Genomic DNA, 24,282 nt, shown 5'->3' with positions numbered 1-24,282 from the left:
ACCTTTACACTGATACCAAAACCAGACACAGAGACTACAAAAAGGAATATTATTGGTCAACTCTTTGATGAATATAGATGCAAAAATCCTCAACAAAATATTAGCAAACTGAATCCAACAATATATAAAAAGAATCATATGCCATGATCAAATTGGATTTATCCCAGGAATGCAAGGATAGTTCAGCATTCACGAATCAATCATTAATATTAGCAAAACAAAAGGAGGAATAAAAATCACATGATCATCTCAATAGATGCAGGAAAAGCATTTGAAAAAATTCAACATCCATTCATGATGAAAACTCTAATCAAAGTGTGTATAGAGGGAAAATATCTCAACATAATAAATGCCATTTACAACAATCCCACAACCAACATTATATTCATTGGTGAAAAGCTGAAAGCCTTCCTGCTTATTCAGGAACAAGACAAGGATGCCCAGTCTTGTCCCTTCTATTTAACATCATATTGGAAGTCCTAGCCATAGCAATCAGAAAAAAAAAAAAAAAGAAAGAAAAGTTATCTAAATTGGAAGGGTAAAATTGTCACCATTGGCAGATGACATGATACTTTATATATGGAACTGTAAAGTCTCCAGCTCAAAACTGTTGGAACCAAGAAATTAATTCAGTAAGCTTCCAGTATACAAGATTAATATACAGAAATCTGTTCAATTTCTATATGCTAATAATGAAATAACAGAATTTTTTAAAATCTCATTTAAAATTGTGTCAAAAGAAAAATATACCTAGGAATAAACATAACCAAGGAGGTGAAGGAACTATACTGTGAAAACTATAAAACATTGATGAAGGAAATTGAAGATTATACAAAGAAATGAAAAAAAAATCCTGTGCTCTTCGATTGGAAGAATTAATATTGTTAAAATGTCCATACTATCCTAAGCAATCTACAGATTTAATGCAATTCTATCAAAGTATCCATGAAATTTTTCACAGAACTGGAATAAATCATTCTAAAATTCATATGGAATGACAAAGTCCCCAAATTGCCGAAGCAACCTTGAGAAAAAAGAGCAAGGCTGGAGGTATTACCCTCTCAGACTTCAGACTATTACAAAGCTACAGTAATCAGAACAGCATGGTACCAGCACAAAAACAGACATGTAGATAAATGGAACAGAATAGAGAACCCAGAAATAGACCCAAACATCTATGGTCAATTAATCTATGACAAAGAAGGCAAGAATATAAAATGGAGGAAAGATTATCTCTTCAACAAGTGGTGCTGGGAAAACCTGACAGCCACATGTAAAATAATGAGATTCTAACATTCCTTCACATTATATGCAACAATAAAATAAAAATCTAAAGACCTAAATGTAAAAATGAATATCATAAATGTCCTAGAAGTGAACATAAGCAGAACACTCTTTGACATAAATCACAGCAATGTTTTTTTGGATTGGTTTCCTCAGGCAAAGGAAACAAAAGCAAAAATAAACAAATGGGACCTAATTAAATTTAAAAGCTTTTGCCCAGCAAGGGAAACTCTCAACAAAACAAGAAGACAATCTACGGACTGGGAGAAAATATTTACAAATGATGTGACCAGCAAGGGCTTAATATCCAAAGTAAATAAACAGCTCATACAACGCAATATCAAACAAACAGCCCAATAAAAAATGTGAAAAAGACCTGAATACACATTCTTCCAAAGAAGAAATACAAGTGGCTAACAGACACATGAAAAGATGCTCAAAATTGTTAATTATTAAAGGAATGCATATCAAAACAACGAGGTATCACCTCAGACCTGTCAGAATGACCATTCATCTAAAAGCCTACAAATAATAAATGTTGGAGAGGATGGGGAGAAAAAAGAATCCTGTACACTGTTGGTGGGAGTGTAAATTGGTGCTGCTCCTATGGAAAACAATGTGGAATTTCCTCAAAAAACTAAAAATAGAACTACCACATGATTCAGAAATTCCACTCCTGGGTATATATCCAGAAAAAATGAAAAAAAGTTATTTGAAAAGGAGCATGCATCCCACTGTTCATAGCATCACTATTTACAATAGCCAAAACATGGAAGCAACCCAAGTGCCCATCAATAGATGGCTGGATTAAGAAGACGTGATACACACACACACACATACACACACACATACACACACACAATGGAATATTATTCAGCAATAAAAAAGAATGAAATTCTGCCATTTGCAGCAACATGAATGGACCTAGAATACATTATGCTTAGTGAAATAAGTCTGACAAAGGAAGACAAATACTGTATGATACCACTTATACATGGAATCTAAAACATAATATAAATGAATGTATATGCAAAACAGAAACAGACTCACAGGTATAGAAAACAAAAGTGTGGTAACCAAAGAGGGGAGGGACAAATGAGTAGCATGTGATTAACTAATACAAACTACTGTGTTTAGTAGATAAGCAACAAAGATTTGTAAAGCACAGCAAATTATAGCCATTACCTTGTAATAACCTATAACAGAGAATAATTTTCAAAAATGCTGAATCACTATGCTGTGCAGCTGAAAGTAATATGATATTGTAAATCAACTATACTTCAATTACAAAAAAAATTATAAAACACTATGGAACTAAATTTAAGGTGAAAATCAATTTAATAATATTCTATGTTCATTGATCTAAAGATTTAATGCTTTATTTTATTTTTATTAAAATAGTTAATATAGTTTCAAGTGTATTACATAATGATTTGACATTTGTATATATTGTGAAATGATCACCATGATGTCTAGTAACCATCTGTCCCATACAAAATTGTTAAATTATTTATACTGCATATTACATTGTTGTGACTTATTTATCATATTACTGGAGGTTTGGATCCTCTCGACCCCTTCACCTTTCCCCTCATCCCCCAACACCCGTTCATCTGGGAACCACACGTTTCTTCTCTTTATAAGTAATTTTTTGTTTTGTTTTTCTTGTTTGTTTTTCTTGTTATTTATTTATTTATTTTTATAGCCAAGGACTACACTCTTTTTCTAAGTTTTGTTTATTTATTTTTTAATATTTATTTATTTATTTTGACTGCACTGAGTCTTAGTTGCAGCACATAGGATTTTTAGTTGTGGCATGCTGGCTTCTTAGTTGCAGCATGCAGACTTCTTAGTTGTGGCATGTGGACTCTTAGTTGCAGCATTCATGTGGGATCTACTTCACTGACCAGGGATTGAACCCAGGACCCTGCCTTGGGAGCATGGAGTCATACCCACTGGGCCACCAAGGAAGTCCCTTTCTTGTCTTTTATATTCCACATATAAGTGAAAACAAGCAGAATTTGTCTTTCTCTATCTGACTTATTTCACATAGCATAATGCCCTCTAGATCCATTCATGCTGTCAGGAATAGCAAGATTTCATTTTTTAATGGCTGAGTAATATTCCACTGTGGTGTGTGTGGTTGTATACCATATATTCTTTATCCATTCATCTATGGATGGGTACTTAGATTACTTCCATATCTTGACTATAGTAAATAATGCTGCAATGAACACAGGGTACAAATATCTTTTTGAATTGGTATTTTTGTTTTCTTTGGGTAAATATACAGAAGTGAATTGCTGGATTGGATGGCAGTTCTATTTTTAATTTTTTGATGAACCTCCGCATTGTTTTGCCTAGCGGATGCACCAAAATACATTCCCACCAACAGTGCACAAGGAGTCTCTTTCCTCCACATCCTTGCCAACAGTTGTTTTTTGTCGTATTTTTTTTTTTTTTTTTTTTTTTTTTTTTTTTTTTTTTTTTTTTTGCTGTACGCGGGCCTCTCACTGCTGTGGCCTCTCCCGTTGCGGAGCACAGGCTCCGGACACACAGGCCCCGCGGCCATGGCTCGCAGGCCCAGCCGCTCCGCGGCACGTGGGATCCTCCGGGATCGGGGCACGAACCCGCGTCCCCTGCATCGGCAGGCGGACTCCCAACCACTGCGCCACCAGGGAGGCCCTTTTGTCGTATTTTTGATGGTAGCCATTCTGACAGGTGTGAGGTGGTGTCTCATTGTGATTTTGATTTGCATTTCCCTGATGATTAGTGATGCTGAGCATCTTTTCCTGTGACAGTTGGCAATCTGTTTGTCTTCTCTGGAAAATTGTCTACTGAGGTCTTCTGCCCATTTTTAATTGGGTTGTGTTTTTTTTAATGTTGAGTTGTGTGAGTTCTTTGTATATTTTGGATATTAACGCCTTGTCAGACATATCATTTGCAAATATTTTCTTTCACTCAATAAGCTACCTTTTCTTTTTTTTGATAGTTTCAGTCGATGTGCAAAAGCTCTGTAGTTTGATACCATTTGTTCCCATTTGTTTATTTTCGCTTCTGTTTCTCTTACTTGAAGAGGTATATAAAAAATATAATGCTAAGACTGATGTCAAAGAGCATACTGCCTGTTTTCATGCAGGATTTTGTTATTTCACATCTTACATTTAAGTCTTTAATCCATTTTGAGTTTACTTTTGTATATGGTGTGAGAATGTAGTCCAATTTGATTGTTTTGCCTATAGCTATCCAGTTTCCCCAGCACTGTTTATTGAAGAGGCTATCTTTTCCCCATTGTATATTCTTGCCTCCTTTGCCTCCATTAATTGACCATAGAAGTGTGGGTTTATTTGTGGGCTCTCTATTCTGTTTCACTGATCCAATACCATACTGTTTTGATTACTGTAGCTTTGGAGTATAGTATGAAATTACAGAGCATGATATCTACAGCTTTGTTCTTCTTTCCCAAGACTGTTTTGGCTATTTAGGGTCTTTTGTGTTTCCATAGAAATTTTAGAATTATATTTTCTAGTTCTGTGTAAAATGCCATTGGTATATTGATAGGGATTGTTTTGAAATTGTATATTGCCTTGGGAGTATGCTCATTTTAACAATATTAATTCTTCCAATTCCTGAGCATGGTATATCTTTCCATTTGTTTGTGTTGACTTCAACTTATTTCATCAGTATCTTTTAGTTTTCAGTATACAAGTCTTTCAGCCTTGGTTAAAATTATTCCTAGATATTTTATTATTTTAATGTAATTGTAGATTGGATTGTTTTTTATTATTTCTCTTTCAGATAGTTTGTTATTAGTTTATGGAAATACAACATATTTCTGTATTTTAATTTTCTATCCTGCCACTTTACCGAATTTAGTGTTAGTTCTAAGTGTTTAGTGTGTGTGTGTGTGTGTGTGTGTCATCTTTAGGACATTTTATATATAGTGTCATGTTATCTGCAAACACTGACTGCTTTATTTCTTGCTTTTCCAACTTGGAGTATTTTTTACCCATTTTTCTTACCTGATTGCAGTGGCCAGGATTCCAGTACTATGTTGAATAAAAGAGGAAAGAGTGGGCATCCTTGTTTTGTCCCTAATTTTAGAGGCAAATATTTTAGCCTTTCACCATTGAGTATTATGTTGGCTGTAGGTTTGTCATATATGGCCTTTATTATGTTGAAGTATGTTCCCTCTAGATCCACTTTTTTTAATCATAAATCATTGTTGAATTTGGTCAAATGCTCTCTCTACATCTGTTGAGAGTAGCATATGATTTTTTTCCCTTCAGTTTCTGAAGTGGTGTATCACAATGATTGATTTGCAGATACCAAACCATCCTGTATCTTGGGATAAATCTCACTTGATCTTTTTTTTTTTTTTTTTTTTTTGGCCATGCCACACAGCTTGTGGGATTTTGGTTCCCTGACCAGGGATCAAACCCGAGCCCTCGGCAGTGAGAGCATGGAGTCCTAACCACTGGACAACCAGGGAGGGAATTCCCTCACTTAATTATTGTGTATGATACTTTTGATGTATTGTTGAATTTTGTTTGCTAATATTTTATCGAGTATTCTTCCATTTATGTTCATCAGTGATATTGGCAGGTAATTTTCTTCTTTTGTGATATCTTTGTCTGGTTTTGGTATCCAGGTGATGCTGGCTTCATAGGATGAGTTTGGAAGCATTCCTTCCTCATTTTATTTTTTTGAATAGTTTCAGAAGGATAGATGTTAAATCTTCTTCAACTGTTTTGAAGAATTCATCTGTGAAGCCGTCTGGTCCTGGAATTTTCTTTGTTAGGATTTTTGTATTACTGACTCAACTTTATTATTGTTAATTGGTCTCTTCATATTTTCTATTTCTTCATTATTCAGTCTTGGGAAATTATATGTTTCTAGGAACCTATCCTTTTTTTCTAGTTTGTCCATTTTATTTTTGTATAAGTATACATAGTAATCTTTTATTATACTTTGTATTTTTGTTGTGTCAGTTGTAACTTTTCTTTCACTTCTGATTTTATTAATGTGAGTCCTCTCTACTTCTTTTCTTTCTTTTTTTTTTTTTTTTGCGTTACACGGGCCTCTCACTGTTGTGGCCTCTCCCGCTGTGGAGCACAGGCTCCGGACACACAGGCTCAGCAGCCATGGCTCACGGGCCCAGCCGCTCCACGGCATGTGGGATCTTCCTGGACCGGGGCACAAACCCGTGTCCCCTGCATCAGCAGGCGGGCTCCCAACCACTGTGCCACCAGGGAAGCCCTCTACTTCTTTTTTGATAAGTCTGGCTAAAGGTTTATCAAATTTATTTATCTTTTCAAAAAGCCATTTATTTCTTTCATTGATATCTTCTATTGTCTTTTTATCTCTATTTTATTTATTTCTGTTCTGTCCTTTATTATTTCTTTCCTTCTATTAATTTTGGGTTTTGTTTGTTCTTCCTTTTCTAGGACTTTTAGGTATAAGTTTTGGTTGTTTATTTGATATTTTTCTTGTTTTTGTGAGATAGGCTTCTATCTTTATCACTATAAAATTTCCTCTACAAAATGCTTTTGCTGCATCCTGTTGATCTTGGATCATTGTGTTTTCATTTTTCTTCAGGTATTTTTTATTTCCTCTTTGATTTCTTCAGTGACCCTTTGTTTGTTTAGTAGCATATTTTTAGCCTCCATGTGTTTGTGTTTTTTCCAGTTTTTTTTTTCTTGTTGATTTCTAGCCTCATTCTGTTGTGGTCAGAAAAGATTCTTGATATGATTTCAGGATTCGTAATTTATTGAGCTTGTTTTTTGGCCTAGCATGTGATCTATCCTGGAGAATGTTCCATGTGCCCTTAAAAAGAAAGTATATTCTACTGCTTTTGGATGAAATGTTCTATATAGATCTATTAAGTCCATCTGATCTAATGTGTACTTTCAGGCCTGTGTTTCCTTACTGATTTTCTGTCTGGATGATATTTTCATTGACATACATGGGGTGTCAAATCCCTCTACTATTATTGTGTTACTATCAGTTTTTCCCTTTATGTTTGTTAATATTTGCTTTATGTATTTAGGTGCTCTTTTGTTGGGTGCATATATATTTACTATTGTTATATTTTATTGTTCAATTAATCCCTTTATCATTATTTAATGTTCTTAGTCATCTCTTGTTATATTTTTTTAATATCTATTTTGTTTGATATAAGTATTGGTACTTTAGCTTTCTTTTCATTTCATTTGCATGGAATACCTTTTTCTGTCCCTTCACTTCCAGTCTGTGTGTGTCTTTCAATCTGAAGTGAGTCTACTGTAGGCAGCATATATATGGGTCTTATTTTTTTTGATGCATTCATTCTCTCTATGTCTTTTGACTGGAGCATGTAGTCCATTTACATTTAAAGTAATTATTTACTCATTGCCCTTTTGTTAATTGTTTTTTGGTGTTTTTTGCACTTTTTTTCTTCTTCCTCTGTCTTCCTTTTTGATTTGATGACTTTCTTTAGTGTTATGTTCGAATTTCTCTTTTTTGCATGTGTTCCTTATGTTATATATATAATGATAACGATTTGATGTTGATCATCTCTTAAGTTTGAATGCATTCTAACAACCCTACATTTTTATCACCCCCCCAAACATTTGATGTTTTTGATACCATATTTTACATCTTTTTGTTTTGTGTATTCTTTAACTACCTATTGTGGATAGATATAGATGATTTTATTACTTTTGTCTTTTAATCTTGGTACCAGTTTTATATGTGGCTAATCTATTACCTTCACTGTATCTTTGCCTTTACCAATGAAATCTTTTATCACATACTTTTCATATTTCTAGTAATGGTCTTTTCTTGCAGTGTGGATTTAGTGGTAGTAAACTCTTTTCACTTCTTTTTGTTAGTGAAACTTTTTATTTCTCCTTTAAATCTGAGTGATAACCTTGTTGGGGAGAATATTCTTTGTTGTATGTTTTTCCCTTTCATCACTTTTAATATATCTTGCCATTCCCTTCTGACCTGCAAATTTCCTGCTGAAAAGTGAGCTGATAGTCTTGTTAGTCTTTCTAATTGTTTATTTCTCTTGCTGCTTTTAAGATTCTCTTTAACTATTGCCATTTTATTTGTCTGCCTTGGTGTGGACCTTTTGAGGTTCATCTTGTTTGGGACTCTTTGTGCTTTCTGGACCTTGATGTCTGTTTCTTTTCCCTGGTTAGGGAAGTTTTCAGGTATTATTTCTTCAAATAAGTTATCTGCCCCTTTCCCTCTGTCTTCTCCTTCTGGGATCCCTATAATATGAATGGTAGTACACTTGATGTTGTCCCATATGTCTCTTAAATTGTTCTCATTTATTTATTTATTTTTTTTTTTTTTTTTTTTTTATTTTTTTATGTTTTTATTTTTTTTATTTTTTTATTTTTTTTTATTTTACAAATTTAATCAGTTATACATATACATATGTTCCCATATCCCCTCCCTTTTGCGTCTCCCTCCCACCCTCCCTATCCCACCCCTCCAGGCGGTCACAAAGAACCGAGCTGATCTCCCTGTGCTATGCGGCTGCTTCCCACTAGCTATCTACCTTACGTTTGGTAGTGTATATATGTCCATGCCGCTCTTTCACTTTGTCACAGCTTACCCTTCCCCCTCCCCATATCCTCAAGTCCATGCTCTAGTAGGTCTGTGTCTTTATTCCTGTCTTACCCCTATGTTCTTGATGACATTTTTTTCTTAAATTCCATATATATGTGTCAGCATACAGTATTTGTCTTTCTCTTTCTGACTTACTTCACTCTGTATGACAGACTCTAGGTCCATCCACCTCATCACAAATAGCTCAATTTCATTTCTTTTTATGGCTGAATAATATTCCATTGTATATATGTGCCACATCTTCTTTATCCATTCATCCGATGATGGACACTTAGGTTGTTTCCATCTCCGGGCTATTGTAAATAGGGCTGCTATGAACATTTTGGTACATGTCTCTTTTTGAATTATGGTTTTCTCAGGGTATATGCCCAGTAGTGGGATTGCTGGGTCATATGGTAGTTCTATTTGTAGTTTTTTAAGGAACCTCCATACCGTTCTCCATAGTGGCTGTACCAATTCACATTCCCACCAGCAGTGCAAGAGTGTTCCCTTTTTTCCACACCCTCTCCAGCATTTATTGTTTCTAGATTTTTTGATGATGGCCATTCTGACTGGTGTGAGATGATATCTCATTGTAGTTTTGATTTGCATTTCTCTAATGAGTAAAGATGTTGAGCATCCTTTCATGTGTTTGTTGGCTGTCTGTATATCTTCTGTGGAGAAATGTCTATTTAGGTCTTCTGCCCATTTTTGGATTGGGTTGTTTGTTTTTTTGCTATTGAGCTGCATGAGCTGCTTATAAATTTTGGAGATTAATCCTTTGTCAGTTGCTTCATTTGCAAATATTTTCTCCCATTCTGAGGGTTGTCTTTTCGTCTTGTTTATGGTTTCCTTTGCTGTGCAAAAGCTTTGAAGTTTCATTAGGTCCCATGTGTTTATTTTTGTCTTTATTTCCATTTCTCTAGGAGGTGGGTCAAAAAGGATCTTGCTGTGATTTATGTCATAGAGTGTTCTGCCTATGTTTTCCTCTAGGAGTTTGATAGTGTCTGGCCTTACATTTAGGTCTTTAATCCATTTTGAGCTAATTTTTGTGTATGGTGTTAGGGAGTGATCTAATCTCATACTTTTACATGTCCCTGTCCAGTTTTCCCAGCACCACTTATTGAAGAGACTGTCCTTTCTCCACTGTACATTCCTGCCTCCTTTATCAAAGATAAGGTGACCATATGTCCGTGGGTTTATCTCTGGGCTTTCTATCCTGTTCCATTGATCTATCTTTCTGTTTTTGTGCCAGTACCATACTGTCTTGATTACTGTAGCTTTGTAGTATAGTCTGAAGTCAGGGAGCCTGATTCCTCCAGCTCCGTTTTTCGTTCTCAAGATTGCTTTGGCTATTCGGGGTCTTTTGTGTTTCCATACAAATTGTGAAATTTTTTGTTCTAGTTCTGTGAAAAATACCATTGGTAGTTTGATAGGTATTGCATTGAATCTGTAGATTGCTTTGGGTAGTAGAGTCATTTTCACAATGTTGATTCTACCAGTCCAAGAACATGGTACATCTCTCCATCTATTTGTATCATCTTTAATTTCTTTCATCAGTGTCTTATAATTTTCTGCATACAGGTCTTTTGTCTCCTTAGGTAGGTTTATTCCTAGATATTTTATTTTTTTTGTTGCAATGGTAAATGGGAGTGTTTCCTTGATTTCACTTTCAGATTTTTCATCATTAGTATATAGGAATGCCAGAGATTTCTGTGCATTAATTTTGTATCCTGCAACTTTACCAAATTCATTGATTAGCTCTAGTAGTTTTCTGGTAGCATCTTTAGGATTCTCTATGTATAGTATCATGTCATCTGCAAACAGTGACAGCTTTACTTCTTCTTTTCCGATTTGGATTCCTTTTATTTCCTTTTCTTCTCTGATTGCTGTGGCTAAAACTTCCAAAACTATGTTGAATAAGAGTGGTGAGAGTGGGCAACCTTGTCTTGTTCCTGATCTTAGTGGAAATGGTTTCAGTTTTTCACCATTGAGGACGATGCTGGCTGTGGGTTTGTCATATATGGCCTTTATTATGTTGAGGAAAGTTCCCTCTATGCCTACTTTCTGCAGGGTTTTTATCATAAATGGGTGTTGAATTTTGTCAAAAGCTTTCTCTGCATCTATTGAGATGATCATATGGTTTTTCTCGTTCAGTTTGTTAATATGGTGTATCACATTGATTGATTTGCGTATATTGAAGAATCCTTGCATTCCTGGAATAAACCCCACTTGATCATGGTGTATGATCCTTTTAATGTGCTGTTGGATTCTGTTTGCTAGTATTTTGTTGAGGATTTTTGCATCTATGTTCATCAGTGATATTGGCCTGTAGTTTTCTTTCTTTGTGACATCCTTGTCTGGTTTTGGTATCAAGGTGATGGTGGCCTCGTAGAATGAGTTTGGGAGTGTTCCTCCCTCTGCTATATTTTGGAAGAGTTTGAGAAGGATAGGTGTTAGCTCTTCTCTAAATGCTTGATAGAATTCGCCTGTGAAGCCATCTGGTCCTGGGCTTTTGTTTGTTGGAAGATTTTTGATCACAGTTTCAATTTCAGTGCTTGTGATTGGTCTGTTCATATTTTCTATTTCTTCCTGAGTCAGTCTTGGCAGGTTGTGCATTTCTAAGAATTTGTCCATTTCTTCCAGGTTGTCCATTTTACTGGCATAGAGTTGCTTATAGTAATCTCTCATGATCTTTTGTATTTCTGCAGTGTCAGTTGTTACTTCTCCTTTTTCATTTCTAATTCTATTGATTTGAGTCTTCTCCCTTTTTTTCTTGATGAGTCTGGCTAATGGTTTATCAATTTTGTTTATCTTCTCAAAGAACCAGCTTTTAGTTTTATTGATCTTTGCTATCGTTTCCTTCATTTCTTTTTCATTTATTTCTGATCTGATTTTTATGATTTCTTTCCTTCTGCTAACTTTGGGATGTTTTTGTTCTTCTTTCTCTAATTGCTTTAGGTGCAAGGTTAGGTTGTTTATTCGAGATATTTCCTGTTTCTTAAGGTGGAATTGTATTGCCATAAACTTCCCTCTTAGAACTGCTTTTGCTGCATCCCATAGGTTTTGGGTCGTCGTGTCTCCATTGTCATTTGTTTCTAGGTATTTTTTAATTTCCTCTTTGATTTCTTCAGTGATCACTTCGTTATTGAGTAGTGTATTGTTTAGCCTCCATGTGTTTGTATGTTTTACAGCTCTTTTCCTGTAATTGATATCTAGTCTCATAGCATTGTGGTCGGAAAAGATACTTGATACAATTTCAATTTTCTTAAATTTACCAAGGCTTGATTTGTGACCCAAGATATGATCTATCCTGGAGAATGTTCCATGAGCACTTGAGAAAAATGTGTATTCTGTTGTTTTTGGATGGTATGTCCTATAAATATCAATTAAGTCCATCTTGTTTAATGTATCATTTAAAGCTTGTGTTTCCTTATTTATTTTCATTTTGGATGACCTGTCCATTGGTGAAAGTGGGGTGTTAAAGTCCCCTACTATGATTGTGTTACTGTCGATTTCTCCTTTTATGGCTGTTAATATTTCCCTTATGTATTGAGGTGCTCCTATGTTTGGTGCATAAATATTTACAATTGTTATATCTTCTTCTTGGATTGATCCCTTGATCATTATGTAGTGTCCTTCTTTGTCTCTTCTAGTAGTCTTTATTTTAAAGTCTATTTTGTCTGATATGAGAATTGCTACTCCAGCTTTCTTTTGGTTTCCATTTGCATGGAATATCTTTTTCCATCCCCTTACTTTCAGTCTGTATGTGTCTCTAGGTCTGAAGTGGGTCTCTTGTAGACAGCATATATATGGGTCTTGTTTTTGTATCCATTCAGCCAGTCTGTGTCTTTTGGTGGGAGCATTCAGTCCATTTACATTTAAGGTAATTATTGATATGTATGTTCCTATTCCCATTTTCTTAATTGTTTTGGGTTCGTTATTGTAGTTCTTTTCCTTCTGTTGTGTTTCTTGCCTAGAGAAGTTCCTTTAGCATTTGTTGTAAAGCTGGTTTGGTGGTGCTGAACTCTCTCAGCTTTTGCTTGTCTGTAAAGGTTTTAATTTCTCCATCAAATCTGAATGAGATCCTTGCTGGGTAGAGTAATCTTGGTTGTAGGTTTTTCCCCTTCATCACTTTAAGTATGTCCTGCCACTCCCTTCTGGCTTGTAGAGTTTCTGCTGAGAGATCAGCTGTTATCCTGATGGGGATTCCCTTGTGTGTTATTTGTTGTTTTTGCCTTGCTGCTTTTAATATGATTTCTTTGTGTTTAATTTTTGACAGTTTGATTAATATGTGTCTTGGTGTATTTCTCCTTGGATTTATTCTGTATGGGACTCTCTGTGCCTCCTGGACTTGATTAACTATTTCCTTTCCCATATTAGGGAAGTTTTCAACTATAATCTCTTCAAATATTTTCTCAGTCCCTTTCTTTTTCTCTTCTTCTTCTGGAACCCCTATAATTCGAATGTTGGTGCGTTTAATGTTGTCCCAGAGGTCTCTGAGACTGTCCTCTGTTCTTTTCATTCTTTTTTCTTTATTTTGCTGTGCATCAGTTATTTCCACTATTTTATCTTCCACCTCACTTATCCGTTCTTCTGCCTCAGTTATTCTGCTATTGATCCCATCTAGAGTATTTTTTATTTCATTTATTGTGTTTTTAATCGATGCTTGATTCGTCTTTAGTTCTTCTAGGTCCTTGTTAACTGTTTCTTGCATTTTGTCTATTCTATTTCCAAGATTTTGGATCATCTTTACCATCATTATTCTGAATTCCTTTTCAGATAGACTGCCTATTACCTCTTCATTTGTTAGGTCTGGTGGGTTTTTATCTTGCTCCTTCTCCTGCTGTGTGTTTTTCTGTCTTCTCATTTTGCTTATGTTACTGTGTTTGGGGTCTCCTTTTTGCAGGCTGCAGGTTCGTAGTTCCCGTTGTTTTTGGTGTGTGTCCCCAGTGGCTAAGGTTGGTTTAGTGGGTTGTGTAGGCTTCTTGGTGGAGGGGACTACTGCCTGTGTTCTGGTGGATGAGGCTGGATCTTGTCTTTCTGGTGGGCAGGTCCACGTCTGGTGGTGTGTTTTGGGGTGTTTGCGGACTTTTTATGAATTGAGGCAGCCTCTCTGCTAATGGGTGGCGTTGTGTTCCTGTCTTGCTAGTTGTTTGGCATAGGGTGTCCAGCACTGTAGCTTGCTGGTCGTTGAGTGAAGCTGGGTGCTGGTGTTGAGATGGAGATCTCTGGAAGATTTTCGCCGTTTGATATTATGTGGAGCTGGGAGGTCTCTTGTGGACCAGTGTCCTGAAGTTCGCTCTCCCACCTCAGAGGCACAGCACTGACTCCTGGCTACTCAATTTGGGATGATTTGTTGTCTATTCATGTATTCCACAGATGCAGGGTACATGGAGTTGATTGTGGAGCTTTAATCCGCTGCTTCTGAGGCTGCTGGGAGAGGTTTCCCTTTCTCTTCTTTGTTCTCACAGCTCCTGGGTCTCAGCTTTGGATTTGGCCCCGCCTCTGCATGTAGGTCGCCGGAGGGCGTCTGTTCTTCGCTCAGACAGGACAGGGTTAAAGGAGCAGCCTCTTCGGGGACTCTGGCTCACTCAGGCCGGGCGGGAGGGAGGGGCACGGAGTGCGGGGCGAGCCTGCAGCGGCAGAGGTCGGCGTGACGTTGCACCAGCCTGAGGCGCGCCGTGCGTTCTGCCAGGGAAGCCGCCCCTGGATCCCGGGACCCCGGCAGTGGCAGGCTGCACAGGCTCCCGGAAGGGCGGTGTGGACAGTGACCTGCGCTCGCACACAGGCTTCTTGGCGGCGGCAGCAGCAGCCCCAGCGTCCCACGCCCGTCTCTGGGCTCCGCGCCTTCAGCCGCGACTCGCGCCTGTCTCTGGAGCTCCTTTACGCGGCGCTCTTAATCCCCTCTCCTCGCGCACCAGGAAACCAAGAGGGAAGAAAAAGTCTCCTGCCTCTTCGGCAGCTCCAGAGTTTTCCCGGACTCCCTCCCGGCTAGCTGTGCCACATTAGCCCCCTTCAGGCTGAGTTCTCGCCGCCAGCCCCAGTCCTCTCCCTGCGCTCCGACCGAAGCCCGAGCCCCAGCTCCAGCGCCGCCCGCCCCGGCGGGGGAGCAGACAAGCCTCTCGGGCTGGCGAGTGCCGCCCGGCACCGCTCCTCTGCGCGGGAATCTCCCTTCCTTGCCCCACCCAGGTATGTGGGGAGTTTCTTGCCTTTTGGGAGGTCTGGGGTCTTCTGCCAGCGTTCAGTAGGTGTTCTGTAGGAGTTGTTCCACGTGTAGCTGTATTTCTAATTGTTCTCATTTAAATTATTTTTTTTTCTCTTCAGCCTGGGTGATTTTCACTACTCTGTATTCCAGCTTGCTGATCCATTCCTCTGTATCACCTTATCTACGGTTGATTCCTTCTAGTGTATTATTTATTTCAATTATTGTATTCTTCAGCTCTGTTTGGTTCTTATACTTTCTATCTCCTTGTTAAAATTCTGTTCATCCATTCTTCTCCCAAGTTCATTGAGCATCCTTATGATCATTAACTTGAACTCTTTATTGGATGTATTGCATATCTCCATTTCATTTAGTTCATTTTCTGAGGTTTTGTCCTGTTCCTTTGTTTGGAATATAGTCCTATGTCTCCTCATTTTGCCTAATTTTCTGCTTTTATTTCTACTTATTAGGCAGATCAGTTACATTTCACAGTCTTGGAGAAGTGACATTATATAGTGGATGTTCTATGAGGCCCAGCAGCACACTGCCCTCTGTTCACCAGAGATATATGCTCTGAAGGTGCCCCCTTGTGCATGCATGTGCCCTTCTTTTGTGGCAGGGCTGACTACTGTGGGAATGCTGGTAGGTGGGGTTGGTTCCCAGCCTGGTTGGCTCCCAGGCCATCCCTTGTGCAGTGGCTTGATGGTGGGTGGGGCTGGGTCCTGACTCAGCTGGCTGTGTGGCCCAAGGGTTCCTGGGGCTGATGCCAGCCCCCTGGTGGGTGGGGCTTGGCCCTGGTATAGCTGGCTTCAGATCCTGTTGTGTCCCAGGGCTGGTGCTGGTCTGTGGATGGGGATGGCTGGACCCTCATGCAGCTGCCTCTGTGACCCCGAGTCTGGTGCTGGTGCTGACTAGCTGGTGTGTGGAGTTGGGTCCTGCTGTGAGAAGATTTAGTATTGTTAAGATTGTAATACTTTCCATGGATTCAAGGCCATCTCTCTCAAAATCCCAACTTACTTCTCAGCAATGGTGTGAGCTGCTTTACCTCCAGAATCTCACTGAATCTTCATAGCATTTTTGTGAGTTCTATATTTCTTTATGCATTTTGCATGTGAAGAAATTTAAGCAAAATGGCTTGTTCAAGGTCATTCTGTTAGAAAGTGGCAGAGATGACCATGAAAACCAGATATTGTACCTGTATACCTTCCCACTTCAACAAAAGGCATTATTAAAGAGAATTGGAGAGATATGACATAAGCTCGGGTAATACTTTTTAATAAAAAACATGATTCTCTTCTTGGACAGACAGTTATCAAATTTAGACTCTCAGGCTGTCAGGGGAAAAGTAGATACAAGTCTTATGTCATTACTTTGTCAATTTTTCTATTGAAATACTCTTTATACCCCCAAAGAAGTAGGCACAAGTGATCTATGAGGAGAAAATAACTTTGAACTCTTTGATTTTTATCTTAAAAAATTCATGTAAAGTCTTCATTATATTCCACAATGTGATTAATAAAAATATTTTTTTTAAATTACTCAACATCAGGAAAAATATGATGTTCTGTAAAGATGTTTGGTGGTTTCCTAAATCCTTTTTTGTTTGAAAAGTACAGAGGTATGTATAAAAATGTTATACTTTTACACATCTAGCCTTTTTTCCTTCTCTCTCCACCTATATTTACCTTTCCCTAAGAATACTATATAGCCAAGAAGGATGGTCTTTTCTATTTTAAGACTATAAGACATTTTCCTTTTTTATGGTAAGACAAAAGGTAATGGCATCCTAGACTTATAATGCAGCTACCATGTGGCAGGCATAGAGGCAAGGGCTTAACATTTGTTATTCAATGTAGTTCTCACAAAAGCCCTCAAGGGTAGAAAATATCCCCACTCTCCAGACTAGGCAAGTTGATCTCAGAGAGCCTAATTACTGGGCCCAAGGTTCAGTGGTGGAGGCAAGATATTAACCCAGGTCTGGCTGGCTCAAAAGCCCTGCTGAGTTTACATTCTCTCCTAAACAGGGAAAACTGATCTGTGACTTTTACAATTCATCCTGGTTCCACAATCACTGAGGGACTTGCTTAAATTAGCCAGACCCCTTAAGTTATCTAAAGTATCCTCAAGTATGAGAGACAGAGAAACAGAGAAAGAAAGAGAGGGAGACAGAGAGAGATCAGGAGAGAGAGAGAGAGAGAGAGTGAGATTACAGCTGGGTGCCTAGGGTTTCTGAACCCAACTTCCTCATTATTGAGCCGGCATTTGTAAGCCTATAGCTTCTAGTAAACCACTTTTATTTAATTAATTGTGAAACCATTGGAGAATAGCAAGTTATGTTCTTGTTTGGAAAACTTCCATGCTATGTGGCAGGGCTTTTGCTTCAGACTTCATAAAACTGAATGCCCAGCATTGGGATAATAAGTGAGCACATAACACAGGGGAGGTGTTAAAAAACACAATGTTGCATGCAAATTCTGCACTTACTTATTCTCAAAGCAAACCTCTGCCGTTCTTGCAGTTAGAATTTTATGTAGGGAGATGTTAGAAACTCCTGAGGTTTTTCTTTTAATTTTTTTATTGTGTTCTGTTATAACCATACAATAAACATGTAACATGCAAGTTACTTATACAGCATAATAATAAAACAAACACTCATGAACCCTGATTAAGGAATGAGAACATTAACACTATTTTTTGTTTACTAGTTTAACTAACCCCAGGACCTAGAATGGTGCCAGGTATGTAGCAGGTGCTTAATAAATATTTTTTAATTAATGCATAAATCAGTTTGTATCTTCCTTCCTTATATCATTACCCCACAGCCTCCCCTCAGGGATAACCACTGTTCTATATTCGGGGTTTATCACTCCCTGGCAATTTTATGTCTTTTCATATATATATTCCCAAATTACATATTGTTTACTTTTGCTTCTTTCCAAACTCCATGTAATGGGACCATATTGTATGTATGCTATTATGAATTGTCTTTTATGCAACATTAGCTTGTGAGATTCGCCTATTTGTAGATATATTCTCTTCCTTGTCATTGCTGAATTGTACTTTATTGAATGAGTATGATATAATTTATTTATCCTTTCTCCTCTCAGTGGATGTTTATCATTTCTGCTTCTATAAACAAAGCTGGTATTTCCATTTCTGCATATGCTTCCTTGTACAAATGTGCACAAGTTTCTCTAGAATACAAACCTGGGAGAGGGACTGAAGTTTCCATTCTCATTTCCAGTGCTAGCAGATCAATCAGTCCATGAGTCACTGCAATGTGCCCTTTGTTCACACTAGGCCAGGGTCAGTGGGAATCCTGTACAAATCATTTTGCCAGAGAGAGGAGGGAGGAGGTAGGCAGAGACTGGCCTGGTAAGGTCAGGAAATACCTCAGGCCTCTAGCCAAAGTGGGTTGTAATTAGGAAAAATTCAAATTCTAAAATTGCCTTAATTGTTTCTCCTACTCTTCCACCTACTTTATAGCTGTTTTTGTGTGAGGTGTATTTTATTAAATTCATATCTAATAAATAAAATGATAACTTTCTACAGTCTTTAAGTATTGATTATACATTTGATTAATTAGATTATTTTAAATAATTTGTGTTGTATTTTAAATTTTATTATGGATGAAAATTTCTATTTTTAAAGGCTCTTTCCAAAAAGACCACTTATTTACTTTATGCAGGTTCTCATTTTGTTTATCTAATATTTACTCTTCAATCATATAATAATTTCATTCACATATACACATATATACCTTTATACCTTTCAAAATGCATTTCTGTCTTTGAGGTACTTTCTCATTTGTAGCAACATGCACTCTACTTTATTATATCATCTACTATGTTATTTTACAGTTCTTTGCTTCCTGTCGTTCTTCTCTACTAAATAGCATGTTGCTTAGAGGCAAGGATAATATCTTGATCATCACTATATCCCAAGCACTTAGCCCTGTACCTGGTCCATAGGGCCAGGTGCTAGAAGTTGAGTTGAATCAACCTATCTAATCTAGACCTTCAGTCTCATAACATGGCTAGCCGTTGGTTACAAATCCACACTTTGTAGTCAGACTTACCTCAGATGGTAACCTGGCATTTCCACTTACTAGAGGAGTGATCTTGAACAAGTTTACTTAATTTTCCTGAGCATCAGCTTCCTCTCCTACAATATAGGGATGATACAGAACTACCTGGCAGGGTTGTTATAAAGATTAAATGAGATGATATATTTGAAATAGCTTGGCACATAAAGTGCCTTAATACATGTCCTTTAGATTTTAACTGTATTAGTTACAGAGGTCATAAAATGTAAGAAGAGGATTAAGACACTTAAAAACAAACAAATAAACAACAGCAAAAACCCTCTGCGTCTTCTCCTTGTTTCATGAATAAGGATGGGGGCACAATTTTTACCCAAGGAAATGACATTTTTAGCCAAAGGAATGACATTCTTAGCTTTTGACCCAGTTGTTTATGGAAAGTGAGCTCTTTTCCTGTGGAACTTGTGGCCCTCCTAGTCTTGGTTTCGTGGACAGACTCCTGCTGGCTTTCCAGTTAAGGTAGGAAAGGGAAGGATTATGGGGAGAAGGGATAGGCTGCCATAATCGGCTGCTGGGTTTGCATATGAGCAGAACTTTCTGAGTGCTTTCTGTTGTACTTTGGATATGAATAAAAGCTAAGATTTGTGTCTTAGAGATAAAGTGCTTGTCAAGTGTAGCCTGAGTGAAAGCCTTCTTGGTCTTGCCCTGCCAGGGCTGCTCACTGAGCATTGAGAGGAGGATAACCTTTCATGCTCTTTTGGGATTCTGATGACTGTGCTGAGTATGATAACCAAAGAGCCATGGGTAAAAAATGAAGGTGAGTACTGAGAAGACAATAGGGTAATGGAAATTGTGTTAAATTTGGAGTTAGAGAGTCCTGGGCTTGGGTCAAATAGTTTTGAGCTTTTCTTCTCTGAATCTGACTTTCTTCATCTGATATAATAATGAGAAAAAAATGTCTCACAAAATTGTTTTGAGGAGTTGAAATCGCCCAACACAGTGAACAGGCTTATTTTCCTTCCTTCTTTGCTTAGTGAGAAAGAAGTATTTATAAAAACGGTGGCTGCATTCCTTTGGATGAGAAAATATGCAGTTGTAACCTATCTGTGGCAGATTTACCCAAGAAGTCACTTACGTTTTGTTTAATGATTAGACTTAGGGCATAGAAGAGAAAAAAAGTTGACCTTTGGGTAGTACAAACCATGTTCCATTTGTTTAAACTTGAATTAATTACCATGGGAGACTAAGAGCTACCTTTCCATTAAGGTTTTAGGATTGGCTTTCTGGCCCTCTCCTTCAGTCCACTTGGAAGGACACAGACACAGATCCTCTTGGAGACAGGCGGTTAAACTAGGTGACCTGTGAAGCTCCATCCTAGCCCAAGGAACCTGAGTATTCTAATGGCTAAGTGTTGAGATGGTTGCCTGAAAGATTCCCAGCATCATTGTGCATCATTTCACAATAAAATCTGGCAGAGGGATTCTGCTACTTTATGTTATAGAATGTGGGTGGGGGATTTACATGTGATCTAGATAGACTCCTAAAGAAAGTGAGGGAATGGAGAAAAAGACCAAAGAAGAATGGTATGATAATACTAATCATGATCCCTCACTTCTGTATTCATTTCAAGAGCTTTTTATACTTTTGTTTGATTCATACCTCCACTCACACAGCTCGGTAAGATGGGTGATAATTATTCCTACTTACAGATGAGAGTGAGGCTTAGAGAACTAGAGCAAAGCACATCAAAGTGCTTTGATGCTTGGTCTGGTTTTGCCATAGGTCTCCCTTTGGATAAGGTAAAGTCTTAGGGCTGAGTTCATACCATTTAGTTACTCTGAAATTGTTTCCTGACCAACAACTTAAGTTAAAGACCTTAACCTCAAGTTTCTGCCTTCATCCTTCCCTCATGTAGACATAGCCTATGAGATTGGCTGATTCCAGAGAACTTCTCACATCCTTTCACAGGATCCAAAAGGGCTCTATCCACATGACAGGAAACCCTACAAACATAATCCCTAGGAGAAGTCCAAGGAAAATTCAGCTCCACCCTGACTCAGTTAAGCAATAAATAATAATTTACACATGCACTTTACTGCTGAAGACGTCAGACTTCTACCCTCCTGTTTCTGTCAAGTACTGACATGTGTTGCATTTTTCCTCTTGGGTCTTTTCAGTTTGGAGACTACCAAGGACCATGTTCCGCCCATCGACTATTACTTTCCACCACAGAAGACCTGCCTGATTTGTGGGGATGAAGCTTCTGGCTGTCACTATGGAGCTCTCACTTGTGGAAGCTGCAAAGTCTTCTTTAAAAGAGCCGCTGAAGGTAAAGGGTCTTGGACACTAACTTCTGTTTCCCTTTCTCCTTTATATTCGAAAAAGAGACACCAGTCTATCAGGACCCAGGATTTTATTATCTCTGAGACAAGGTAACGGGCAGGGCTGGTTCAAAGAACCTAAGAGCCTTTAAAAAAAGTCAGTTTCCATACTTACTGGTCCCCTGGCTTTGGCAGCCTTGGTAGTATAGGCAATGTAGGCAATGAAGGTGGTCCCAGCTGGTGCTTGGAGCTTGGTGGGTCCTAGGAATGAAAGAAAAATTAATGATTTGAAAAGATTTAATTTCCTCCTTGCTTGTATTCCATTCTCCTGCCTAGTGAGGGAAAAAATTGTCCTTATTAGAGAGGTTAGAAGTGGAGAAACCCCAAACGAATACCCAGCCTGTTCTCTGCGGTGAATACAAAACTGTTCCTTCGTGAAGGCTTTCTGGTCTCGGCCCCAGAAAGGAAGTGTTCTCACTGTTCAGCAGACCATCAGTCTATGCACCTGCTCCCTCCTGCTGCTGCATCCTTGGGGCCTCTTTGCATTAATAGCTCCTAGGTAGATAAGGACCCAAAGTGATGAAACATTTTTATTCTCTCCAGAGACTTGCCCTCAGGCCCTGTCCATTGGTCCAGAACCGTAAGCTAAGTTGAATCTTATATTTGGCTAAGTGGGCTCAAACCCTGGCTCCTTAGTATTATTTAGCTTAAAACAATTAATGTCTGCTTAGCCCCCAGAGGAGCTCAGGCTGCATCTTACAGCAGGAACTCACACTTCCAGACCTCCTATATATACTAGTGCATCCTTCCTTCCCAATCTCCCTGGGCTTAAGCCTCCTACCCATCCACTTCATTCCGCATCCTGTACTAAGAGCTTTCTTCTCAAAGGGACGTTGATGAACAGTTTCTAGACAGAGATGCTCTGCTCTTGGAGCAGACCCATTTGCTAAACACTACTATTTACTCCAGCCTCCACTTTCCACAAAGGAAGTACTTCCTGCCAAGACCTTTTTCTTCCTTCTCACTGGCCTAAAAGTTTTGAGTTCCAAGTCAGAATCAAAGCAGACAGCTTTTCCTTATATAAAGGCTACAATCCCTGAGGACAGTCTTGAAAGTGGCAGGTATATAGGCCACACCTTTCAGCAGGAATATGATGACACCCACCAGAGGACAGCAGAAGCACCATAGAGTTCTTGGCATCTACAGAAAAGGTAGAAAGTGTGGGCCCTTTAACTGGTCTCCCTATTGATAGCCTTTTCACCATTTTAACCAGATGGCAGGAATACCTATAAAATGGAAAGCTATTTCGTTTTCTTCCAATCCCCCAGGCAACAAGGAGACAGCTAGCATTTAGTATTAATGAAAATATGCTGCATGTCCCACCCATAGCTTTGAGTGGCACATTGCTACTGCTTACACTGGACAGTATGAAGTCCAGGGCGCCAGTGCCTAGGCGTAGGCAGTTTGGAAAGAGACAGAGAGCAGTGTCTTCCTTTCTTAACTGTACTCGCAAAAGAATGGCTGTCAGAAAATGAAATGAGGAGTAGCTCCAAAGACTTCAGATCACCCCAACTTCTCCAGTGAGAACCTGTCTCTTCCCCATATCCTGTCATCAGGTAGGCCCTATCTATAGAGCAGAGAATGAACCACAGCACCCATCTAGAGCTAATGTGTCAGCAAGCCCAGGCACCACAGTAATAGCAGCCATATTAGATGGGAAAAGAGTTCAAGAAAGAAAGCAAAAAGCAAATTCAATAGTCAGATAGATTAGATTGTATTTGATGCTGCCTTTGGGTTTTACAAATCTGGGTCATGATATTGTTGCTTTTGGAAAACAGTGGGAATGATCAACCATATTGTGAAAGGGAAGATTTTTCTGTCATAACTATTCCACATGGGAGCTTTCTGAGGAAGTTAGGGCTGAAGGAGGGAGGCAGGCAGAAGGGCAGCTGGCAGGGCTGCCTGGGAGCAGCTCTGCTATTATGTGGATCTTGTACTATTTGAGAACAAGGAAGCTGGGGGGAGGGGTAACCACTCATTACTGAGCACTTGGAAATCCATCAAGGTCTCAAAATTCTTCAGTCCCTAGAATCACTTGTTAGGGAAACTTGGTGATATTTTATTTGAGAAAATGAGACTCTATGAACTCATGGAGCCAAATGCTCTCAACTGCTTGAAATATTAAAATTTCCAGTGGATTCGTTACAAAACTATGGAGCCCATTGGTTCCTTTGGAATGTGAACCCCAGGTTCAGTCCTGAGCCCTTTGAGGGACAGGAGAATGTGGTTTAAGAAAAAACATGAAACAAAGCAAAAAAAACCCTTATTGGTGTTTTCTTTCACCTCCCATCTGTAAAGCTTGGTGGCTGGAGTTTACTGCCATTATTATATCTATTTGAAGGCAAGGGGCTGTCTTATTACCTGCAGAGAACATTTATTGATTTTTTTTTTTTTTACAATGTGTCTTTATTGCTCAAATGGCCTTTCTGAAGGTGATTGTGAATCTGCCTTGTTGAAACTTGGAATTCCACCTGTCTTGGAGGGAGTGGGAGCACAAATCTTTTCTTCCTCATTTATCTGTCATTGTCAGTAAGTTCAGATGGAGTATTCAGAGTGTTGATTACCACTTTATTCATGGTTTCAGAAATCTCTGGACTGGGCACAGGTACAAGACTTAAAAGCCTGGCACGTCAGACAGAAATCCATTTCTAGCTTTGGTAGCTCATAAACCATGAAGCTTTAATGCTGTCATTGGTGCAAGGCTCAGCACACAGACAATTGTAATCTAGCCAGGTTTTCCTGTTGAGGAGGAAGAAGAGAAGAGAGCCCCA

The 24,282-nt window shown here is 38.5% G+C and overlaps 1 protein-coding gene across 4 annotated transcripts in view; it reads left to right on the top strand.

Moving 5' to 3' along the window:
- Positions 1–24,282, top strand: part of AR (androgen receptor) — a 184,904-nt gene that overhangs the window by 88,819 nt on the left and 71,803 nt on the right. For 3 of the 4 annotated variants that reach the window (XM_060086762.1, XM_060086763.1, XM_060086764.1), the window contains exon 2: positions 21,308–21,459. The exons of the other annotated variant lie outside the window; for it this stretch is intronic. In XM_060086762.1, the coding sequence (XP_059942745.1) occupies positions 21,308–21,459 (152 nt within the window). The remainder of the gene's footprint in view (positions 1–21,307; positions 21,460–24,282) is intronic. 4 annotated transcript variants of the gene reach the window in all.

This window comes from Mesoplodon densirostris, chromosome X (assembly GCF_025265405.1).
Source record: "Mesoplodon densirostris isolate mMesDen1 chromosome X, mMesDen1 primary haplotype, whole genome shotgun sequence".
Classification (NCBI taxonomy): Eukaryota; Metazoa; Chordata; class Mammalia; order Artiodactyla; family Ziphiidae; genus Mesoplodon; species Mesoplodon densirostris.
The sequence above is the reverse complement of the archived record's forward strand: the minus strand, read 5'-3'. Positions and strand labels throughout refer to the sequence as shown.